The 23,494-nt window shown below is 43.5% G+C and overlaps 1 protein-coding gene across 5 annotated transcripts in view; it reads left to right on the forward strand.

Moving 5' to 3' along the window:
• Nucleotides 1-23,494, forward strand: part of NFKB2 (nuclear factor kappa B subunit 2) — a 40,938-nt gene extending 17,444 nt beyond the window's left edge. For all 5 annotated transcript variants that reach the window (XM_039359999.1, XM_039359997.1, XM_039359998.1 and 2 more), the window contains 13 exons: nucleotides 1,233-1,371; nucleotides 1,463-1,582; nucleotides 4,171-4,356; nucleotides 6,634-6,775; nucleotides 9,970-10,084; nucleotides 13,378-13,585; nucleotides 13,820-13,989; nucleotides 17,643-17,745; nucleotides 20,482-20,705; nucleotides 20,940-21,006; nucleotides 21,498-21,670; nucleotides 21,748-21,859; nucleotides 21,942-23,494. In XM_039359999.1, coding sequence (XP_039215933.1) covers nucleotides 1,233-1,371; nucleotides 1,463-1,582; nucleotides 4,171-4,356; nucleotides 6,634-6,775; nucleotides 9,970-10,084; nucleotides 13,378-13,585; nucleotides 13,820-13,989; nucleotides 17,643-17,745; nucleotides 20,482-20,705; nucleotides 20,940-21,006; nucleotides 21,498-21,670; nucleotides 21,748-21,859; nucleotides 21,942-22,078 — 1,896 coding nt within the window. In that variant the 3' untranslated portion in view covers nucleotides 22,079-23,494. The remainder of the gene's footprint in view (nucleotides 1-1,232; nucleotides 1,372-1,462; nucleotides 1,583-4,170; nucleotides 4,357-6,633; nucleotides 6,776-9,969; nucleotides 10,085-13,377; nucleotides 13,586-13,819; nucleotides 13,990-17,642; nucleotides 17,746-20,481; nucleotides 20,706-20,939; nucleotides 21,007-21,497; nucleotides 21,671-21,747; nucleotides 21,860-21,941) is intronic.

A 23,494-nucleotide genomic window follows, 5' to 3' on the forward strand; every position in this document is an offset into this window, starting at 1 on the left:
AAATAATAAACATTACAATTACTAAAGTAATACACTTGATAAGATCAAGAAAAATAAAATGCAATTTATTAATAGTATACGAGCAAATAAATCTACTATCATAACTGAAAAGCTTTAGAATATCTTGTAGAAATAAAATACTAAAACCTAATGCTGAAAGGACATCAGTGAGGGCATCTAGTTATACTTATAGGGAACATTTTTAGTAAAGAGGACCCTTAATTAAGATGACTTTCTCCTCTACATTATCCACTTAATTTGATTTGATGGGGTCATTTGAGGTGGAGAATTATTTGAAGATAAACGGAACATGTAGGATGCTGTGGGATGCTTTATGATTTTGGAAACCAATAATAAAATCTTGAAATGCTTTAAAAAATTAGTACTAGTAATTGCAGCTGATGAAGCAATATAATGGATTAATTAGTTCTGAATTATCTTCAGAGGCAGCTGTATATGTATTGCATTGCGATTACTATCTGGCTATTCCTGCCTAGAAATGGTTAGAGTAGAGTAGAGTAGAGTAGAGTAGAGTAGAGTAGAGTAGAATAGAATAGAATAGAATAGAATAGAATAGAATAGAATAGAATAGAATAGAATAGAATAGAATAGAATGTGTTTTTTTCTTTTTTCCCTCTTTGTAGAGCAGAGAGATTGGAGAGAAAGGGATTATGAGAGAATGAGCTGTTTGCTCTTTAATGCACTGAAAGCAGTATGAGTGCACTGGCAGTCCAGGGCTGTGAACTGTCGGCGAATTATGCAAACAACTTACAGTACATTTGCATCCTCCCAATTGTGGAGCAGAGGGATTGGAAAGGGTTTCAAGAGAGTAAGCTGCTTCTATATTGTGTTCTTGGCTCGTCCAGTCACTGTGTTCCTTCAGTTGATTGCATTGCTTAAGATGCGTTCAAGATAATAAGCAGGCACTGGAACATTCCAAAGGATGTAGAAGTACATATGAAGCAAACAAAAGCAAAATGTATGAAACTGAGTAGTCTTGTCTCTTTCCAGCTGGAAAGCACAGTTGCAGTCATGTGATTTCCCACTTAGTGACTGCTTTGCTTAGTGGCAGAGTTGCTGGTCCCAATTAAGAAAGTTATACTAGGACTACCTGTAAACTGATTTCTTTATGTCCTTATTATTGCACCTAGGTAAAAGTTTTAAGCGTTTATGCACTGCAAGGGTATGTGACATATGTGATTGCACTAAACCCATGTTTTGTGTCCTTGCAGTACGCCATTGTGTTCCGTACTCCGCCTTATCACAAGACAAAAATAGATCGTCCAGTCACTGTGTTCCTTCAGTTGAAGCGCAAGCGAGGGGGTGACGTGAGTGACTCCAAGCAGTTTACATACTACCCAGTGGTAGAAGGTACAGGGCACTCCATGTGACGTGCTACTTTTGGTGTTCAATAGTGTGGCAGGGCACATCATTGATTATTTTTCTATATCTTTGGCTGCAGATAAGGAAGAAGTGGAAAGGAAGCGTAAGAAGATCTTACCTCAGTTCCCCCAGCACTTTGGTGGCGGTGCGCCTATGGGAGGCGCTGGTGGTGGAGGTGGTGGATTTGGTTCTAGTGGAGGTAAATGTTAATACTTGACGGCATTTTCTGGGTTTTAATTTTTTAATGGTTTGTTGCAATTTAACTTGAAATCAAAGACTTTTTTTTGTAGAAGCAAACAAAGTTATAACTGGTAGCCAGCAGGGGTTTGTTCAAAACCGATCATGCCAAACCAATCTTATTTCATTCTTCGATAAAGTGACCAAATTAGTAGATCAGCTAAACGCTGTGGACATAGTATACTTACATTTTAGTAAGGCATTTGACAATGTAGACCACAATCTACTGCTTGGTAAGCTAGAAAAAGGTGGAATAGACAACATCACCACCAGATGGATTTGTAGCTGGCTGACAAACCATACTCAACAAGTAGTCCTCAATAGTACTACATCCACATGGAGAGAAGTAAGCAGTGGGGTACCACAAGGCTCCGTCTTTGGCCCAGAACTGTTCAATATCTTCATCAGTGACTTAGATGAGGAAATAGAAGGGGAACTCATCAGATTTGCAGATGACACTAAACTGGCAGGAATAGCCAACACCCCAGAAGACAAGCTTAGGATTCAAAAAGATCTTGACAAACTCGAACAATGGGCCCTATCCAACAAAATGAATTTTAATGTGGAGAAAAGCAAAATTTTACATTTAGGCAGGAAAAATCAAAGGTATAAGTACAGATTAGGTGAGAGCTGGCTCAAAAACAGTAACTAAGAGAGGGACCTTGGAGTCTTAGTGGACGATCACTTGACTATGAGCCAGCAATGTGCAGTAGCAGCCAATAAAGCTAATACAATCCTGGGTTGCATTAACAGAGGCATAGAATCAAGATCACATGAAGTATTAGTACTGCTTTATAAAACCCTAGTGAGACCACACCTGGCATATTGTAACCAATTTTGGTCACCATACTACAAAAAAGAGGTTGAGACCTTGGAAAAAGTTCAGAGAAGAGCAATTAAGTTGATCCAAGGCCTGGAGACTAAAACATATGAAGAACGGCTGCAGGACTTGGGTTTGGCTAGTCTAAAGAAAATAAGAAATAGGGGTGATATGATAGCAGTATTCCAGTATTTGAGAGACTGCCACAAAGAAGGGGGGGGGGTGTCAAATTATTCTTAAAAGCACCAGAGGGCAGGACAAGAAACAATAGTTGGACACTAACCAAAGAGAGAAGCAACCTGGAATTAAGGAGAAACTTCCTAACAGTGAGGACAATTAACCAGTATAACAGCTTGCCTTTAGAAATCATGGATGCTCCATCACTGGAGGTTTTTAAGAAGAGACTGGACAGTCACTTGTTTGAGATGGTATAGATTCTCCTGCTTGAGCCGGCATCTACTGTACCGGTATTGTCAATCGACCAATATTTGTAATCCAAAATGTCCAGCTGTCCTAAGGCCAATCTATAGGTTTCCCCAGGCAGAGATAATCCAGAGGCAACTTTTTTTCTGTCTCTAAATCATTCTTGTAGTTAAAAGTAAATCGATGTTTATAATCCAAGAAGATCAGCAAGTTTCAAAACAATCTATAGCTCCCACCATACAGAGAACAACCCAAAGTGTTTTTCTCTATTTTCAGCTGCTGTCTGCAGAGCTCCAGAGACATTAAAGAGGTAACTTATTATCTATGTCTGGGCTTCATGCCAAGTTCACTCCAGACATAATAAAGTTAGGTGCTATGCCTACATTCCACCACTAGATGTCATTAGGTATTCATCTTCCAACACTTAAAATGAAGTTTAGTTCTTAAATTTCACCCAATCTTTTTTCAAAAAAGTTTATGAATTCTCTAAATTGCCAAGTTTGTCAAGCTGTGTCTTTATATTATTTCCAATTTAATGTTGTATTCTTCTCTGTTTCTGTCCCCCAAAACAAGGATTAAATCGCCGCTTTCGTTTCTCTGGAGGGAAGGGGCAAAAATTCCCTTCCCTCTCGTGTCTGTTTTTTTTTTGTTTTTGGGGAATTTATCTTTTCCAGGGACTCAGTAGCCAAATAGTAGAAAAAGGAAAAAAAGTCTTACCCGGTTCCAAACACGATGCCCACAATTTGCTAAATAATAATTTCTTTCTTCGATTGTAAGTAACTTCTGACTTATCACATGAATGCAGCTCGTCTTTCCCCTGCTGGTTTAGAGGGCTTTCCTTTGATCAAATGGATTGACCGCCATCTTTCCGTGATCGACGAGGGTTCCCTCCTTCTTCATCGCCTCTCCGGGGAGACTTTAGATCCTTTTAGGGCCCCCTGGCAGGGAGAAATCAGCCATGGGAAGCGGAGCCCTGCTTTTCCCTCATCTGTGATGCCACGATGCGAACCGGAAGTGAAAGTAACCAGTTCTTATAGTTTAATTATCAGTCTGAAGTAAATAAAGTACAATAGCTGAATAGTTGAGTGGTAGTTATAATTCTCTTATAAATGGTCATTTATTGTGGCCACAGTGCCCTTACAAAGCATGTTACCATTTTGCATATATACAAAACTTGCAAAAAAAGACTTGACTTTTTAGGTAGTTCTTACAGCAACAACCAATATGGTTATGAACACTTAAAATGTCTCTTTTTAAACATATATACTCTAAATTGCATGGCCTTTTTTTTTGTTCTGCTCTTCTAGCTGGGAGTCCCTGGCATTCTTCAGGATATAGTCCATATAACAACAGCATCTACCTATCTGGATCGCATCCTATAGGCAACTATCAAGGTGGAAGAGGTATCCAGATGCCCAGAACTGCTAGACTGAAAGATAGTGAACATCATCCTTCAGAAGACGACAGTGATTATATTGAACTGCTGCAGCATGGTATGGCTGGGGAGATAAGCAAAAACTATTTTTTCTCTGTTTGGGAAGCATCAGAATTCAGCTTTCATTGTTGAGACTTCTAAAGGTAAAGGTAAAGCTTTCCCAGCTGAATCATGTCCAACTTTAGGGGGCAATGCTCATCTCCATTAACTGTGCGTCACTCGTGTCAAACCTGGGCTGCCAGCTTAATTTTTTTAAATGGTCCAGGCTCTTTCTGAAATGTTTGAATTTCATTGATGATGTACAAATAATGTACAATCTTCTTATTTGTACAATGATGTACAAATAAACACAATCTTCAGAACCTCGAAAGGAGCCCAAAGTTGTAAAAATCTAACTTTTGTATTCTGAGTTACTGAAATATATATAGTTCACATATCAAGCTTCAGCATGAATGCATTTATCTGTACCAAACAATTGATACTTGTGATGAGAAATAAGCGCTATTGTTAGAAAGTGCTTTTCAAGGTGATAAGTCATTTTCACAAGACTGTCCTTTGTTTTTTAAACAAAGTATTAGAGAATTTGCTCATAAACCAAAGGAGAGTAGTCAACGTGGAAGCTTTCTTTTTCTCTTATCTGATTCAAAGTGTTTGTGACTTATATTTAGAAGTATATTAGTTTTTTCTCCTGTAAAAATAATTAACATTTTGGGGATAACATGTCTTGCTTTTCTGTCAGAGACTAATGCAGGGGTAGGCAACCTTGGCTCTTTTATGACTCGTGGACTTCAACTCCCAGAATTCCTGAGCCAGCCATGCTGAGGGGAAAGGGAGAGGTTTCCAAGCTGAGCCATGCCGGCTCAGGAATTCTGGGAGTTGAAATTCACGAGTCACAAAAGAGCCAAAGTGGCCTACCCCTGGTATAGGTAGTCCTTGACTTAATGACCACAACTGAGCCCAGAATTACAGTTGTAAGTTGTGCCAGCACATGACTGTGCGATGGTCATTAACTGAATGCTGCAATCATTAAGCAAATCCATTATCCACAGTGAATGTTTTTTGCCAGAAACCAGAAGTAAATGCTGATTTCTGGTAAAAAATAATAATCGTAAATTGCAGTCATGTGACCACAGGATGCTGCAGATGGCCATAAATGAAGGCTGCTTGCTGAGTGCCCAACATGTGATCATGAGACCTTGAGGGGGGGGGTGCAATCAATTTCAAATCCAGGTCATAAGTATCTCTAGAGAGGCCCATTATAACTTTGAATAGTCACTAAGTGACTGGTTGTAAGTCGAAGACTACCTGTACCGACTGCAACTAACTGAAAACTAGTAGAATAGCTCTTGCTTTTGTGTTGGCAACACCAGCCGAACTGTAGATAACTAAACTACTCAAATCTCCTGGCAAGTCCATGCTGTTGCCATAGCCAACTCATCTAGGATCAGGTATTTACAGTAGTGGCCAAAATTGTAGAAACCTTTTGGGAAAAGTGTACAGTAGAAATGCCACCTTTGGTTAAGTTTCCACCAATTTTTCTTCTAATTTCTTTATAACTGTAGCCGTGTTCACTTAATAATACTATTTTACATCGCTTTCTGGGCGACCAGTCAACTCTTTGCACCATTACTTTAATTTTATTACGTTTTACAAGCTCACTCAATGAAAGAACACAAAAAAAACCCCAACCAACTTGATAGCAATCACATAACACTGACAAATGTCCTCCTCTCAGCTTCAATAATGACATCAATAACTGACTCCTACTGTGATCTGATTGGTTCATTGCCAAAACAAGATGACACCTGATTGGCTCTCTAAACATTCATGCTCATTGACTACAGTTGGATGAAGGAAAGCTACCTGATATCAACCTAAGCAAGTTGTGCTTCCTTTTTCTGGTTATTTGGCTATCACTTTTAATAGAATACAGTACAGATAATTGAGCAAACTATGTTGCATTACATTCTTGATTAAATTATCTTTCCATTGATATATAATTTTATGGTACTACTCCCCCCCCAAAAAAGTGGTGTTATTAGCCATCCAACCTCAAAAATACACTTTTCCCAAAAGGTTTCCACAATTTTGGCCACTACTGTAGAAGTGGACTTAGATCAAAGTAATTCACCAGTATTGCTTACTTTGAAGAACAGGCACACTGAGATCTTTCCCATTATATACTATCAGCATAAAAATAGTTGTTGGACTGCGGTAAATGGGATATCATTCTCTTTTTAAGAAAAAAGGCATAGGAAGATGGGAGTTGTATAAGCAGAAACGTTTTGTGCTTGCACTGCTTGTTTTGATAGTCTGCTTTTCCCCATCTTACTAGCTCAGGAATGTAGTTCCTGGATGCTCATGGTAGCTCGGCGCAGTGCCCAGGCACTTTTGGATTACGCAGTTACTGCTGACCCACGTATGTTGTTGGCTGTCCAAAGACATTTGGCTGCTTCTCAGGATGAAAATGGAGATTCGTAAGTATATTTTGGGAACAGTGAGGGCTCCTAGTCTGAGATCATTTGCAAAGAATTAGTCTTCCAATTTCTTGTCACTGTCTAGTATTTTCCTCGTTGTGGGGATACCCTTTCAGTGCAAATCTATGTCAGCTCTGCTAAAGGCAAGGCTGTGACTTAACTAAAGAACCTTATATGGAAAAGAATTCTGTAATCCTTGTGGGAAACAAATTCTTCACTAGCAAGATAGTTTTTCCTTCTTCTGAAGTATGTGATATCATGCTTAAGTTGGTGAAACTACGGCCTCTCCAATATCCTGTAAAATGATGGGGAGTGTGTGTGTAATTTTTTTTTATTAAAATCAACAGGAAAAACAATTTGAATGCTTTTATAAAAATAAAAACGAGTCCAGAGATGTTAGAAACAATTATATGGGAGGCACGTTCATCCATAGTTTCAGTGTACATGAGGATGTCATCCAGGTACACCAAAAACCCCTTATATAAATGCTCATGTAGCACCCCATTTATGAGCTGCATAAATACGGCAGGGATCCCCTGCAGTCCAAAAGGCATTGTGTTAAATTGCTAGCTCCCTAAGGGCAGTTGAAGGCAGTTTTCCACTCATTGCCTTTGTTGATCCTCACTCGATAGTGCGCCTCCCTATATTTTCCCCTTGGCTAAATGTCCCAACATGTCCTTCATGAGGGGGAGGGGATACATGTTTTCCGCGCACACGGCGTTAATACCACAAAAACCAATGCACAATCTCAGCGACCCATCTTTCTTCTCTTTAAATAGCAGTGGTGCTGCCACTTGAGATTTTGCCGTTTGGATAAATCCCCTCGCTAAATTCCTATCGATGTAGTCCCTCAACTCCTTCATCTCCTTTGGAGTCATGGAATACATCTTTGGCTTGGGGAGCTTCGCTCCAGGCAGGATCTCAATAGCACAGTCTGTGGGGCGGTGAGGGGGCAGGACGTTGTACTCCTTCTCGCTGAATGCCTCCATGAGGTCTCGGTACACTCTTGGGATGGCCTGCTGCTCCTCTCCCTTCTCTGATACTGCTTTGCTGTACTCAAAGGCTTTCCTCGCTTCTACCCCCTCCTCGGGCTTCCCCTTTTCCTTCTCAGGGGGATTGGGACTTCACCTCTTCATAACCACTCGCTTCGAGGCTGTCTCCCAATAAATCCAGGATCCCCACTTTGCTAGCCAAGCCAGCCCTAAGATCATCTCTTCAGCCATTTTTGGGGCGACTAGGAATCAAATAGCCTCTCGGTGGCACCCAAATTTCAGTTGCACCGGCTCCATTAATTGGGAGGTGGCCTTGCCCTCCTCCCAAGGTGCCATCAACTTGTTCGAACTTCACGGGCTTCCTAAGCTTTCTCACATGCAGTTCTAACTTTTGTACTGTGGGCTGGCTAATCAAGCATCAGGTGCAGCCTGAATCTATAAGTGCCCTTACCACCCCCCTTTGCCTCTGAGTGGGGTGTTCCCTCCCCTTTGCTCTCGGGGGGAGACCTCAACGACTTGGGCTGCCCCTCTTTCCTCCTCTTCGGTGGCTTGTTAGGCTTCGGAGGGGAGGGGCAGCGGAACCCGCTCTAGGTGTTGGTGTCAGGGACACCGCTGCGCGATGGCCCTCCTGGCCGCAGCGGAAGCACAGGATGGGGGACGACTTGAAGCTTCAGCAGAGGTAGGAGATGCTATTGCCAGCTGCATTCTCCCTCGTGTGCTCTTCTTTTTCTTTGGGCGCGGTTCAAATCTCCCGTGGCCCTTGTACTGCATCAGGTCTAGCTCCACAGTGGTCACCAGTTGGTACCAGTCGTTAAGCTGGTCTGGGATCCCCCTGGCCAGGCACGTGCAGTACAGGTCACAGCCCAATCCATCTTGAAAGTTGTTAAGTTAGTAATGTGCCTGTTAAGTGAATCTGGCTTCCCCCATTGACTTTATTTGTCAGAAGGTCACAAAAATTGATCACCAGGACAATGCAACTGTCGTAAATATGAGTCAGTTGCCAAATGTCTGAATTTTGATCGTGTGTCCCTGGGGATGTACAGCGATCCTGTGAAAAATGGTCATAAGTCACTTTTTTCAGTGCTGTTATAGCTTTAGACATGGGGTGTCAAACTGACGGCCCACAGGCCGGATACGACATGCCAAAACCGCACCCGCTCCATTGCCAGCAATGAAAAAGTTGCGATACGTCGCGACACGTCACGTGACGTTGCGAATTTGATACCCCTGGTTTAGATGGTCACTAAATGAATAGTTGTAAGTTGAGGACTAACTGTAGAATGAAGATAAATACTGGAATGCCCACATATGTTAAAACCCTACATCAGGTGTTCTTATTTTTTCACATGTCTGTAAATTGCTCCTGAGCTGTTATATGGAGACAGAGCAAATAAAACATTACATGATAAAATGGAGACAAAATTTTAAAAAAAGTAATAACCTTGAATAAATGTCGTTTTTATTTGGAAAAAAAAATCAAATTTCACACCAAGCTACAACCTAAGGGAAAATTGTTATAAAATAGCAATTAATGGTAAATAAAAAAATAAATGGTATAAAACTTTCTCCTTTCTTGTGAATGTTATTGGGATGTTTATAAATCTCAGTGACTTCTCTACATAATTGTGCATGATGATTTTACATGACTGCTAGCATTTGTGTGTTTACAATAAATTTTGTGCCTATGTAGCAACGCTACCCCAGATTTTTCAAGTTCTTCCAACTATCTTCCATATTCTTTTAATCAAGAAGTAATAGTACACATAGTAGAAGAGTCTAAAAGTTAAACAAAGTTTGATTTCCATCCCTTTTACACCACACCAAAATAAAATACCACTTAATTAACCAACACCATATATAATCTACAGCAATGTGTTCAAAGAAAAATTTGCTTCTTCGGAACTTCTTCAGATCAGACTATTTACAACTTCAAGAATCAATCAGAATTCTGATGACATGATCAAATTAATTCTGTTACAAACACAAAAAGAGCTCAGTTAGTTTCTGCTCTCTTATCTGGGATCTGCCAAGGCAACTGTAGAGCAGAGCACTCACCTCTGACGATGCCAGCCACAGTTTATGGGCAAATTGGAAGAGGTTTTGGGGGTTGCAATTCTCATTCCTGGTTGTTGTTGACTACTATTACTGTTACAATTAGCCACTACATCTCCTTGTTCTTAAATCCATATTTTCCCCCCACAGGCCTTTGCACTTAGCTATTATTCATGAGCAGACTGCTGTGATTATGCAACTGGTCCAGGTGGCTGTAAGCATTCCTAATCAACAGATCATCAACATCACAAATCACTTACAGCAGGTATAATAGGTAGTGTCTCAAATTCAGTGGTAACACATTTGTGGTGAGAGAAGGATGGGCATGCACATAGGGGAGATCTGATCAAGAAGTTGAATTCACTCGAACATACCATGTTTCCCCAAAAATAAGACTGGTCTTATATTTTTTTGGGGGGGGGACCAAAAGACTCATTAGGGCCTTTTGGGGGATGTCTTATTTTGCAGCTACCACTCACTCCATCCCACTATCTGGTTGCTTGCCTAATATAGACCCTATCCCCAAATTAAGCCCTAGTTAAGAACCCGTCCACTCCGTCCCACTGCCGCAATGGGACAGGAGAGCGTGCATCGCACCAGTGTTGGCGCCCTGAGGTGAGGTGAGGTGAGGCAGGTGGGGTGGTGGAGCTACCCCATAGGCCCCACACCCGCTTACCTCAGGACCCCCACAGCCAGGCCACTCCCTGTTCAGCGACCTACCCCCACCCATTCAGTGACCTGGCTGCCCGCCTGCCTCTTCCCTTTCACTCCTCTCCTGAGCCAGACTGCTATGCTATGGAGGATTGTTGGGGGAGGCTCGGCCGCCTTACCTGGTCCCCCTCTGCAATTTTGGAGCCAGGAGGGAGTAATGGCAAAAGGCCTCTGCTGTGCAACAGCCGCCTCCGCTGCTGGAGGGTCTTTCTTCGGTCCCTGCTGCTCCCCCCCCCTGCATATCATCTGTTCGGAGGCATCAGCCACCTCCTCTTCCACCCACCACTTGGTTCCTGTGGCATTGCGGCACTCTGCCTGCTCCCCGTTCGCCGTCTGTATTGCATGATTTCAATGGTGGCAGCTCTGGAGGCCATTGATAGGCTCTCTGCATTGTCCCTAGGCTGGCGGTTTCAGCCACTGGCCCCCTTCGCCCACAGCCAGTTGTCTGGCAGGCGGAGGGAGATGGCAGGGGAGGCTTGCACTGCCCAGTCTTTTGACTGACCCCGCCTGTCCGCACCGCTCTTCTCGCCTGAAGGCACATTCCACTGGTACTGCCCTCGCCTCCCGAGCATCTGCCTTGGGAAGCCCTGTGAGCCATTGCAGTTGCGGGCAACCAGATGGTGGGAGGAAGCGGGCGGGCAGCTTTGGCGGGTTTCTGGCAGGTGGAGGGATGCGGCACAGGAAGGCTCGTGCTGTCCGGTCACGACATGAGCCACAGGAGAGTTGGTGGCTGGAGTCACGGCAGCACAGTCTTCGGAGTGCCCCTGCATCCAGTCCTGGTATGGTATAACTCTCCTGTGGCTGTGTGGGTAGAGCCATGAAGAGGGCCGGTAGCTGAAACTGCCAGTGCTAGGACGATGCAGAGGGCCTACCAACTGGCCCCCAGAGCTGCTGCCATTGAAACCATACAATACAGGCGGCGAACAAGGAGCAGGCAGAGTGCCGTAGTGCCGCAGGACCCAAGTGGCAGGTGGAGCAGGAAGAGGGGCCGCCACAGGGCAGGTGATCTGTGGGGCAGGGCCAGCGGAGACTGAAGCCTCCAGTGGTGAATGCAACTGTTGCACAGTGGCAGTGGAGGCCTTCCGAAATAGTGGAGGGGGACCAGGTAAGGCGACAGCCTCCCCCACCCATTCTCCACAGTATGACAGTCCGGCTCGGAAGGGGAGTGAAAGGGAAGAGGCAGATGGGCAGCCAGATCATTGAACAGGTGGGGGGAGGTTGCTGAGCAGGGAACAGGCTGGCTGCCAGGGCCATGAGGTAAGCGAGTATGGAGTGCATGGGGTAGCTCCATCCCACCTGCCTCGCCTCACCTCGGGGCCGCATCACCAGTGAGACGTGCGACCTGCCCCGTTGTGACCACGAGCAACCAGGCAAAGTGGACGGTTTCCTGTGGTGGATGCCGATGCTGCCATCGTGAGGTGAGGCAAGTGGCGGGGCGTGGGTGGCCTGACTGTGGGGGCCTTGAAGTAAGCAGGTGTGGGGCGCATGGGGCAGCTTCATCCCCACTTGCCTCGCCTCAACTCACGGTGGCACTGGTGCAACGCGTGCTTTCCTGCCCTGTTGCGGCAGCAAACAACCAGATGATGGGACGGAGGGTTTATATAGGCATATGAGTAAAAATCATGCTAAGGCTTAATTTCTGGTTGGGTCTTATTTTCAGGGAAACACGCTAAGTACAGGTAGTCCCCGACTTACAACCACAATAGAGCCCAACATTCCTGTTGCTAAGTAAAACATTTGTTGTGAATTTTGCCCCATTTTGTGACCTTTCTTGCCCCAGTTGTTGTGAATCACTGCAGTTATTTACAGTAGTGGCCAAAATTGTGGAAACCTTTTGGGAAAAGTTTATTTTTGAGGTTTGATGGCTAATAACACCACTTTTCTTTTTGTAGTACCACCATAAAATTATATATCAATGGAAAGATAATTTAATCAAGAATGTAATGCAACATAGTTTGCTCAATTATCTGTACTATATTCTATGAAAAGCTATAGCCAAATAACCAGAAAAAGGAAGCACAACTTGCTTAGGTTGATCTCAGGTAGCTTTTCTTCATCCGATTGTAGCCAATGAGCATAAGTGTTTAGAGAGCCAATCAGGTGTCATCTTGTTTTGGCAATGAACCAATCAGATCACAGTAGGATTCAGTGATTGATGTCCTGTATTGAAGCTGAGAGGAGGACATTTGTCAGTGCGCTATGTGATCCCTATCAAGTTGGTTGGGGTTTTTTTGTGCTCTTTCATTGAGTGAGCTTGTAAAATGTAATAAAATTAAAGTCATGGTGCAAAGAGTTGACTGGTTGCCCAGAAAGCGATGTAGAATAGTATTATTAAGTGAACGAGGCTACAATTATAAAAAATTAGAAGAAAAATTGGTGGAAACTTAACCAAAGGTGGCATTTCAACTGTACACTTTTCCCAAAAGGTTTCCACAATTTTGGCCACCATTGTAGTAACGTGATTGTTAAGTACATCTAGCTTCCTCATTGACTTTGCTTGTCAGAAGGTCACAAAAGGTGATCACATGAGCCCGGGACACTGCAACTGTCACGAGTCAGTTGTCCGGCACATGAATTTTGATCATGTTACATGGGGATGCTCCAATGGTTGTGTGAAAAGAGGTCATATGTCACTTTTTTCAGTGCCGTTGTTATTTTGAACCGTCTCTGAATGAACTGTTCTAAGTCAACAACAACCTGTAAAGCTCTGTAGTTTGATTTCTGAATTGTGTATATAGGTAAATGTGTTGTTGAAAATATAAATGCAAGTAGAAATTTTCCTTGGAGAAAATCTATTGATCCCGTTAGTTCTTTTGATGGAACTTGGTTCTGGCCTGTTTTTCCTAGACACCGTTACATCTGGCTGTGATCACCCATCAGCCCAGGGTGGCTGCTTTCTTACTTCAGGCTGGAGCAGATCCCACTTTACTGGATCGATACGGCAACTCAGTCGTGCATTTGGCTGTACAGTTGGATGATGAAGTGATGCTGAAGATTCTTCTCTGTCATTTGGACCCCCAGATTCTCCCACTTCTTGAGATACCTAACTATCTTGGTGAGTAATATGGAAATTGTAAGAAACCCGAGTCTTTTGTCACAAGACCATTGAAATCAAATTGGATGTTGAAGGAGGGGTGGCTGTGAGAGGCAGGACTGAGGAAGAGGAGGTGAGAATATTATTAAATCCTTTATCATATTTGATGCTTCAGCTCTGGTTTGGGTTTGTAGGATGAGCCTCCCAGTCCTGCTGCCAGTCATTATTCAATTATATTTACTGCTGTTGCTTCAGGTCTTTTTCCTGTGCATCTTGCTGTGAAGTACGCAAGACCAGCCTGTCTTGAGTTGCTAGTTGAGAAAGGAGCGAATGTGAATGCCGCAGAACGGCAGAGTGGACGGACACCTTTACATCTAGCTATTGAAATGGATAATCTTAACATGACTGCATGTTTGATGAAGAAGGTGAGTGGAGGTGAGGCTAATGATATGGCACAAGTCTGCTCCGTTCTGCAGTAGATCTGTTCTGTTACCATACAGGAAGGTTACTATGAACAAATGATAAGTCCAGTTGGGAACAAGACAGATTTTTGTAGTTGCTACTTTGTAATGCTGGAATTACATGGCAATTCTGGCATATAGATGGGGAGGAAATGGAGGTAGTGACAGATTTTATCTTCCTGGGCTCCAAGATCACCTCAGATGGGGACTGCAGCCAAGAAATTAAAAGATGCTTGCTCCTGGGGAGGAAAGCTATGGCAAATCTAGACAGCATACTAAAAAGCAGAGACATCACTCTGCCAACAAAAGTGCGTATAGTCCAGGCCATGGTTTTCCCAGTTGCAATGTATGGCTGTGAAAGTTGGACCATAAGAAAGGCTGAGAGACAAAAGAATTGAGGCCTTTGAACTATGGTGCTGGAGAAGACTCCTGCGAGTCCCCTGGACTGCAAGGCAATCAAACTGGTCAGTCCTAGAGGCGATCAACCGCGACTGCTCTTTAGAAGGCCAGATCCTGAAGTTGAAACTTAGGTACTTTGGCCACCTAATGAGAAGGAAGGACTCACTGGAGAAGAGCCTAATGCTGGGAAAGATTGAGGGCAATAGAAGAAGGGGACGACAGAGAATAAGGTGGCTGGATGGAGTCACTGAAGCAGTAGGCGTGAGCTTAAATGGACTCCAGAAGATGGTAGAGGACAGGAAGGCCTGGAGGAACGTTGTCCATGGGGTTCTGATGGGTCGGACATGACTTCTCAACTAACAACAGTAACAATGCTGGAAAATTAGATCATGCAGTCGCAGAGTTTGCAGAGGGTTTCTTGACTCTTTATGTATCCTCCCAGACCATTTATAAGTAACTATAAATAGATAAATAAATAAACCATTCCCATCCTGTTCATGTCAGGGGGACCATTTAAGGCGCTTTTGGGTTGAAAGGATTAGCCAGTGACATCACCCATTACCCAGGGGTCACCAGGCAATGAATATTTGAATATTTCTTCATAACTGTGTCCTAAAAGATGATCTAAAATTAAAGTAATGCTGGTATTTTAAAGGATTTCTTCTTGGCAGCCTTTTGTGATGCGTGAAGCTGCCTGAGGGGAAGAAGCGATTGCATCTTGAGCACCCAGGACACTCTTTATTTCTTACAACAGGAAGTGGAGAATTTACCCTCAATTTGCATATTCCATTCCAGTACGTCTATTAGTTTAACAAGTGTCCAAGTCATGTTCTATTATTAATATAGTTATTATTGCTTACATCATCAACATTTCTGTTGCGAAGAAAGAGAAGTTGATTTTTTGTGTTTTGGGATAGTTTAATATCTTTCCTCCCATTGTTTGATTTTTTTTTCTTATGCACAGGAATAAAAAATTACATTTTATCTGTAAATGCACACTCTGCTGTAGATAATCTAGTACAATGATGGCGAACGTTTTAGAGACCGAGTACCCAAACTGCAACCCAAAACCCACTTATGTATCGTCGGGTGACGGTTGGGCGTGGCCCATTGGGTGGGCGTGGCCCATATGGTGGGCGTGGCTGCGATGGTAACGGCAGACTGAGTGGGACTAAAAAGTTCAATCAATCAATTCCAACTTTGCAAGATCTTTTTTTTCCCCCTGGGAGAAGTTAAAATTGATTGATTGATTGATTGATTGAACTTTTTTTTTTTTTTTGCACACGGCGGTGGAGGCCTAAAGTGAAAAGGTTTTATAAAATCCAGCTGAAGGCCTAGCACTGGGGCGATGGTGCTCATAGAGAGCTCTGCGTGCCACCTGTGGCACGCGTGCCATAGGTTCGCCATGACGGATCTACTAGGTGGCCTTGATGGAGAGGGATGAACTAACTAGAGCAAGGATCACATAAACATGGCTTAAGGCAGCGGTTCTCAACCTATGGATCGCGACCCCATTTGGGGTCGATCGACCATTTTACGGGGGTTGCCAAACGATGCAATCTGCCATTTCCCCACCTCGGGGCGTCGCCACGCATGCTCGCTGCGCATGGGGGCATCGCCGTGCATGCGTGCTGCGCATGGGGCGGTCGTGCATGCGCACCACGCATGCGCGGCACATTTGTGTGACGGGGGTCGCCATCACACAAACGTTGAGAAACGCTGGCTTAAGGCCTACCAAGATATTTATGAAAATCAGGCACCTCCCTAATTCACATGAAGTTAAAAGAAAGAGGAGGGGAAGCACATCCAGTTTTGGAAGGTCCTGTTACTATAGGTGTTCTAATAAAAGTAGCGGCACATAATATTTGTTTCTTGATCCTTGTAGAGCTGATGCCAATAAAGTCTAAAAGCTAAATATATGCAGATGATAAAATGATTAATAAAAAGTTTTTTAAAAAATACCGGGGGAGGTTTAAATAGAAAAGTGCTTCCATTTTGCCCCCCTGATTCCATCCCTTTCATAAAACATTTATTCAGTTCTGACCTAAGATTGTTTACCAATTTGATCGGCTTGCTGCTTGCTGAAGATTCAGTTAATGAAGATGGAAACTAATATAGAGAACAAATGTTTGAAATTGATGAAGTTATAATAATATAATAGGCATCATTGGTCTTATAGTAGGTTTCTTAGTTGTTAACATTTGTATTTGTTAAAGTATTTATTATACTTACGAAGTTTCTGGGAAGGATTACTTTGGCTTCATTTAGTATTGCAATTATTAAAAAGAGGTAAAGGATGGAAACTAATCAAGGAGAGGAGTAACCTAGAACTAAGGAGAAACTTCCTGGCAGTTAGAACAATTAACCAGTGGAACAACCTGCCTCCAGAAGCGGTAAATGCTCCAACACTGGAAGTTTTTAAGAAGAGACTGGACAGCCATTTGTCTGAAATGGTATAGGGTTTCCTACCTGAGCAGGGGGTTTGGACTAGATGACCTCCAAGGTCTCTTCCAACATTATTATTGTTGTTGTTGTTAAGATGAATAAGCTGGCATCTATGAGATAAGCTGTTATTTATTAATTAGCATAGCGTTTTCCCATCTGCTATTCTCTAGTTAGGTTGTATTAGTGATTGTTATTGCTGGCTGGAGATAAGTGAAATCTGAAATCCTATTGGGAAATGGTAGACACTCTGAAAGTAGAAACTGTATATACAAGACCTAGGTTTTCAAGGTCCTATAGCAGTGGTGGCGAACCTATGGCACAGGTGCCAGAGGCGGCACTCAGAGCCCTCTCTGTGGGCATGCGTGCCGTCGCCCCAGTCCTAGGCATTTATTATACTTACTTTTGCTTTAGGCCTCCGCTGCTGTGTACAAAAAAAAAGGTTCAATCAGTCAATTTCAATTTCTTGCGGGAAAAAAAAGATCTTGCAAAGTTGGAATTGATTGATTGAACTTTTTAGTCCCACCCAATCTGCTGTTACCACCGCAGCCACGCCCACCCAATTGGCCACACCCACCCAATGGCCACACCCGCCCGGCACCTGACGATGCATAAGTGGGTTTTGGGTTGCAGTTTGGGCACTCGGTCTCTAAAAGGTTCGCCATCACTGTCCTTTGGCTGCATCTGCTTTGAATCTTGGAATCTAAATCCTTTTGCATAGATACGAAAGTTTGTCTTTTATCTTCCGCTCACTCTGTATCATTTTTTTTTCCAAGCTGGGAGCTGATGTAAATGCTCGGACATCTGCTGGGAATACACCCCTTCATTTGGCAGCAGCGTTGGGTTCTCCAATTCTTACAAGGATGCTAATCAGTGCAGGTAACGCATTTCTTCAATACATCTTGAGCAATTTAGCTTCCTCTGAGAAAGGCTGGGTGTGTTGGAGAGAAAGGGATGGGCACACCTCTTCTTCGGCTTTCTGCTTTGCTGGGTTAAACAGTTCACGTTTTGGAAATAAGAATTGCCGACCTTTTAAATTTCATATCCTGATACTTTTGTTTCTTACTATGAGTTTCCAACTTCACCACATCAATCTCCTCTCTTGAACACCCACTTTATAGTTTATTTAATTGTATTGTCATAAAATGTGTTGAAATATAAATGAAAGACACGGTAATAGTGCTCTCTTGATAGTTACGGCTGCTGTATTTCACAACATTTAGAGGAAATCATCTATTTCTGGTTTAGGATATACTACACCAGAATTTATGACTATTGCAGTACCCCTGTGGTGACATGATAAAAGTTTGGGCTCTTAGCAATCCATCCACCAGAGGTACTGCAGCTGCCTCCACCCACTTACTTATCTCTCCCTCCATCTCAGCCACTTACCCATCTCACCAGTGCACATAACACTGCCTGCTCCTTTCCCACGAGACTCAAGAGGCCTGGGACTGCGCCTCCCCCACTACCAGGCCTGGGAGCCTTGGCCAGTGACAGGGCCCACCAGCATATGTAAATTGTCCCACTCACTTGCAGTATTTCTGCAGTTGTTAACAGGCATGCCCAACCAACACAAGAAAATGGCCTTCCTATCGAGGCTCTCTTATACCAGTGATGGCGAGCCTTTTAGAGACCTAGTGCCCAAACTACAACCCAAAATCCACTTATGCATTGTCGGATGCCGGGTAGGCGTGGCCCATTGGGTGGGCATGGCTGCAGTGGTAAAGCGAAAAGGTTTTATAAAACCCAGCTGAAGGCCTAGGACTGGGGCGACGGCACGCATGCCCACAGAGAGGGCTCTGAGTGCCACCTCTGGCACCCGTGCCATAGGTTCGCCACCACTGTCTTATACCATATGTCTGCAGAAGGGCTCATTTCTTGGGACCATTCAGAAGACTCGAGAATGGTGCCCGGTCTCTTGGTGCTTTGGAAGCCTCCTTCTGAGAAGAAGATGCTTCCAAAGCACCGTGAGAGTAGGCACCATTCTTGTGATGGTTCAAAAGCCTTCTGACATGATGTTGCAGGAAGCAGGCCTGAGTCTCCCAGGGCGTGGCAAGTTGCCACATGTTAGTGGTCTGCATGGGGCCTTCCATGGCTTTCCCCATCCGCCTCAGGTATCCCTGAGCACCGCCTAAGGATCTGCCTGATCACTTAAGAACCACAACCAGGACTGCCGAGATTGCGGTCATTGAAGTGGTTATGTGGACATCTCACTTCATAATCATTTTGTTCAAAGATTTGAGATTCTATTCCCAACTGTGTCATAAATTAAGGATTACCTATATTTCCCGTCTAACGGGTGTTATCATCCTTTAACGTAACGGTCCCCAACCTTTGTGGCTTGGAGGCGGCCAGGGTGGGTGAGAGGATAGGCCTCTGTGAGCAGCAGGCACACACGCAGCTCCATTTGCGCTCACCTGCCATTTGTGCAGCCCAGTTTCAAAAGGGCGGTGGCCCAGTAGTGGGCTGCGTGCCGGGAATTGGGAACCCCTGCTCCAATGGATTGTTTGAAGACTGTCTGAATTGGGGGAGGGGAGGGGAATCCTGCTTCAGGAGGGTTACTGTATATGCCGGCGTATAAGGCGACTTCCGCAAGCGTTAAAATTGGTGCCAATGATGGGGGTCGTCTTATACGCCGAGTCGTCTTATACATGGAAATACTGGTAGTTTACGGCGTATAAGACGACGTTCTAGGAATGCGACTCAGCGACAAAGACGGGGGTCATCTTATATGCCGGGTCGCCTAATACGCCGGCATATACGGTATATGTTTTTGGGTCTACGTAGTACATTCTCTTGTATGCTAGGATTTGTTTCTCCCTTTCCTATTTTTGCCAAGTAGATTGGAGCGGTGAAGTGTTGTCTTCTCTACCACCTATTCGTTCTTTTCAATCCAGCTTGTTTAGTTGTGTTTATAATTTTTGAGTCTATTACAGAATTATATTTTGGACTCACCTTTTCCTTTGGTTGTTATTTAAACTTCCTTGAAATAGAATGATTAGCTTATTCCACACCTATTCTGTTGTGCATTCCATTTCAAATGTGCCTTGTGGACTGTATTGATTATAGTAATACTAAAAATAAATTTATAAATTTAGCAGCTCTGGGTGTTTAACAATTCTATACTTGATGCCTCAATAAATTTCTGCTACATAAACCCTTGATGGGATATGTGATACCAATATATATATATGGACTATTGATTCTTTTTTCAAACGAAGATGGAATTAAGAATGTATTCTAGACATGGGAGATAAGAAAAATGGTTTCATCAACATTGACAGCGTTGACCTTTTGAATGATAACCCCCATAGCTGAGGTTTGTCATAATTAGATCTTTCTTCTAGAGCAGGGGTAGGCCACCACGGCTCTTTTATGACTCGTGGACTTCAACTCCCAGAATTCCTGAGCCAGCATGGCTCAGCATGGAAACCTCTCCCTTTCTCCTCAGCATGGCTGGCTCAGGAATTCTGGGAGTTGAAGTCCACGAGTCATAAAAGAACCAAGGTGGCCTACCCCTGTTCTAGAGTTTTGCTAAAAAGCATGTAAATTGTTCATAATTTTTGCTCCATTTTAGCAACGTTCTGACGTTCTCTGTATTTCCTTTCCCAGGGGCAGATGTTTTATGCGAAAACGACGAGCCCGTTTCAGACCCCTCATCTCCACCCAACAGTGACATTGAGATGGAGGAAGAGGAATGGGTCACAGAACTGGGAGGGACTTACGATGACTTGACTGAGCAAGGCCTGGATTATATTTCTGTGTTGGAGAGTGAGCAGTCCAAAATGAATCGGGGTCGGGGACACACCCCATTTGATTTGGCTGGTAGCCAGAAGGTAGGTAATGGCTGAAGTTGTTCAGCTGATTGTTGGGGCAGTGAAGGAATTCAGTTGCTATCTCTTAAGAACTTCTGATGGCTCTCCCTGTGGTTTTTACATAATGTTTATGGGGAATGGGCCTATGTACTGCTGCGGTTTCCCCCGCGAAAGATAAGTCTCCTTGTAAAAATGTTGTGTTATTAAAAGATAATCTAGTAGAAATATTTCAGATCCAGTTTCTTTTCTTTGTAGGTGAGAGAAATACTACTACAAGCTTCAAAACAGGATGCTGGAAAGAAGCAGGGTACATCTAAGCAAGGTGAGTAAATCTGGCAGACTCCCACTAAAAACTAGTCACGTATCAAGTCAAGTAGGTACCCCAAGTGACTTGGCACGTGTCAAGTCAAGTCAACTTGCCTGACTTGATACGTGCCAAGTCATTTGGGGTACCTACTTGCTTCTGACTATGGAGTGGGCACAGTGCTATTATGGATATATCCTCCTGCATAGAAACGCAGGGTAAGTCTAGCACAGTGGTTCTCAACCTTTCTAATGCCGCGACCCCATAATACAGTTCCCCATGTTGTGGTGACCCCCAACCACTTATACATCACCGGGTGCCAGCGGCATGGCCAAAGAAAAGGGGGGGAAAATGGCGGACAGCCTTGTTTGGCGACCCCTGTGAAATGGTCGTTCGACCCCAAATGGGGTCCCGACCCACAGGTTGAGAACCACTGGTCTAGCAGTATTTTTTGATTTTTGGCATATAAATAACTCTCATTCTCCACCTCCAATCTTTCTTCGTATCAGGGAGCATCTTACTTTTGAATAACGATGTTCTTCAGAGACTAGAGAAGCTCTTAAACCAGGGCTGCCAAGGGGAAAACTGGACAGAACTGGCCAAGAAATTAGGTCTCGGCAGCTTAGTGGAGATGTACAAAGACACGATTTCCCCCAGCCGAAAACTCCTGCTCAGCTACGAGGTCAGTCGTCCTTCTCTCACGTATTCCCACGGTCATCCCATTCTTGAGTTGCCCTTTTAATTTCTGGTTGTCCGCAGATTGCTGGCGGCAGTCTCGAAGGTCTGTTGGAAGCCCTTGGCTCAATGGGACTGACCGAAGGCGTGAGGTTATTACAGAGATTAGAGACGTTTGACAAGCTGCAAAGTGCAGGTAATAATACCCGGTTACGAGTAAGGCTGCAAAGCGAATGGGGAAAGTAAAAGATGGTGATTCTCTTTTCTCTCCGCCTCAGAGCTGAAGGAAGACAGCGCTTACGGTAGTCAATCAGTGGAAGCGGAACCAGCAGCTTTATCTGGGAAACTGCAACCTGCCCCATTGCTGGAGCCGCCTTCTCCCTTGCCTCACAGCCAGCCGGAGCAAGTGCACTGACCCTAGATGAACCTCAGGAGAAAACAAGTATTCATTTCTTATTATGCATGGGCCTCTCCAGGGTCCAGGATGCTGTCATCAATGGGAATCGCTATACAGTCTGGGTCGTTCCCATTTTTTCTTAGCCAGTCTGTGGCCTATGTTAGCCAGAGCTCCGTAAATGTGGAGAAATCTGGTTGCGTAGTCCAATACCTTTTATCAAGCTCTGATCCAGGCCTGCTTACATTCTAGAACAGTGGTTCTCAACCTTTCTAATGCCACGACCCCATAATACAGTTCCCCATGTCGTGGTGACCCCCAACCACTTATACATTACCGGGTGCCAGGGGCGTGGCCAAAGAAAAGGGAAAAAATGGCGGACAGCCTTGTTTGGCGACCCCCGTGAAATGGTCGTTTGACCCCAAATGGGGTCCCGACCCACAGGTTGAGAACCACTGTTCTAGAATGTTTTAACTATGGTTCCGCTCACCATGTAGTGAGGGTTGGTTTTACAATCAAAGCAGCCTGTGGGGCAAAACTGGATTTCAGTGACCCACGCAGATTATTATGAATTAGTTTAACCGTTCTCTTGACTACACTTTTAATAACTATCAGCACGCGCCATTTGTTCATGAGAATGCTTTTATCAGTAATCAGTTTCCATACCCGCTGCCCAGTTTTTTGGTCCCAGATAACTGCTTCCTTTTATATTCCTTATTCAAAGAAGTCTTCTGTTGCAGAATACATTCAATGAGGGAATAACTTAGTTTGTTTGTTGATGATTCAGGCTGCCCTGAGTTGTGTGCCAAGTAGGTGACTATATAAATTGATTACATAAAATAAATGTGTTTTTATAGCATTCCAATGATGCTAATTCCCTCAGTAAGAATAAACTAACTATCCTTGCTAATAGAAGCTCAGAGTTTGAAATGACTTATTTTTAATTTTAAATCTCTTCTGGTACAGTATATGAATCTCCTTTGTTCAGAAAATTATAAATTTCATGACCAGGAAAAAGTGCAAAATGGCTTAAAAATCTCTTTATTTTGTTGCTCAATGAAGTTTTCTTTAGCAGTGTTTTGATCTGGGAAAGGAAAAGGTACAGAGAGCAAAACGTTGCAGCAATAACAACATTGTGCCAGAATGAAATGTTTTAACATTTAAAAAGTTTCTCAAGTCAAAAGTATGGTTGTGTATTGGCTTTATGATGTAGAGCTGAAAAAATTCCGCCTTTAAAATGTGGCTGAAATGAACATAAGATTGTAGGATAGTGAAGGTGAATGCCAGTTTCTTGTGTTAATAACATTGTGTATGACTAAAAGTAATTAACATGTAAAGTCAGATTACTTTTGTAAAGATGTATGGCAATAATTGTTCATTACTTTGCATGCAGAATCAGAGATTTCCTGTGCTGAATAAAAATTTTCTACCTCTCTT

The sequence above is a fragment of the Crotalus tigris genome, unplaced genomic scaffold (assembly GCF_016545835.1).
Source record: "Crotalus tigris isolate CLP2741 ecotype Arizona unplaced genomic scaffold, ASM1654583v1 scf7180000019147.1630427, whole genome shotgun sequence".
Classification (NCBI taxonomy): domain Eukaryota; kingdom Metazoa; phylum Chordata; class Lepidosauria; order Squamata; family Viperidae; genus Crotalus; species Crotalus tigris.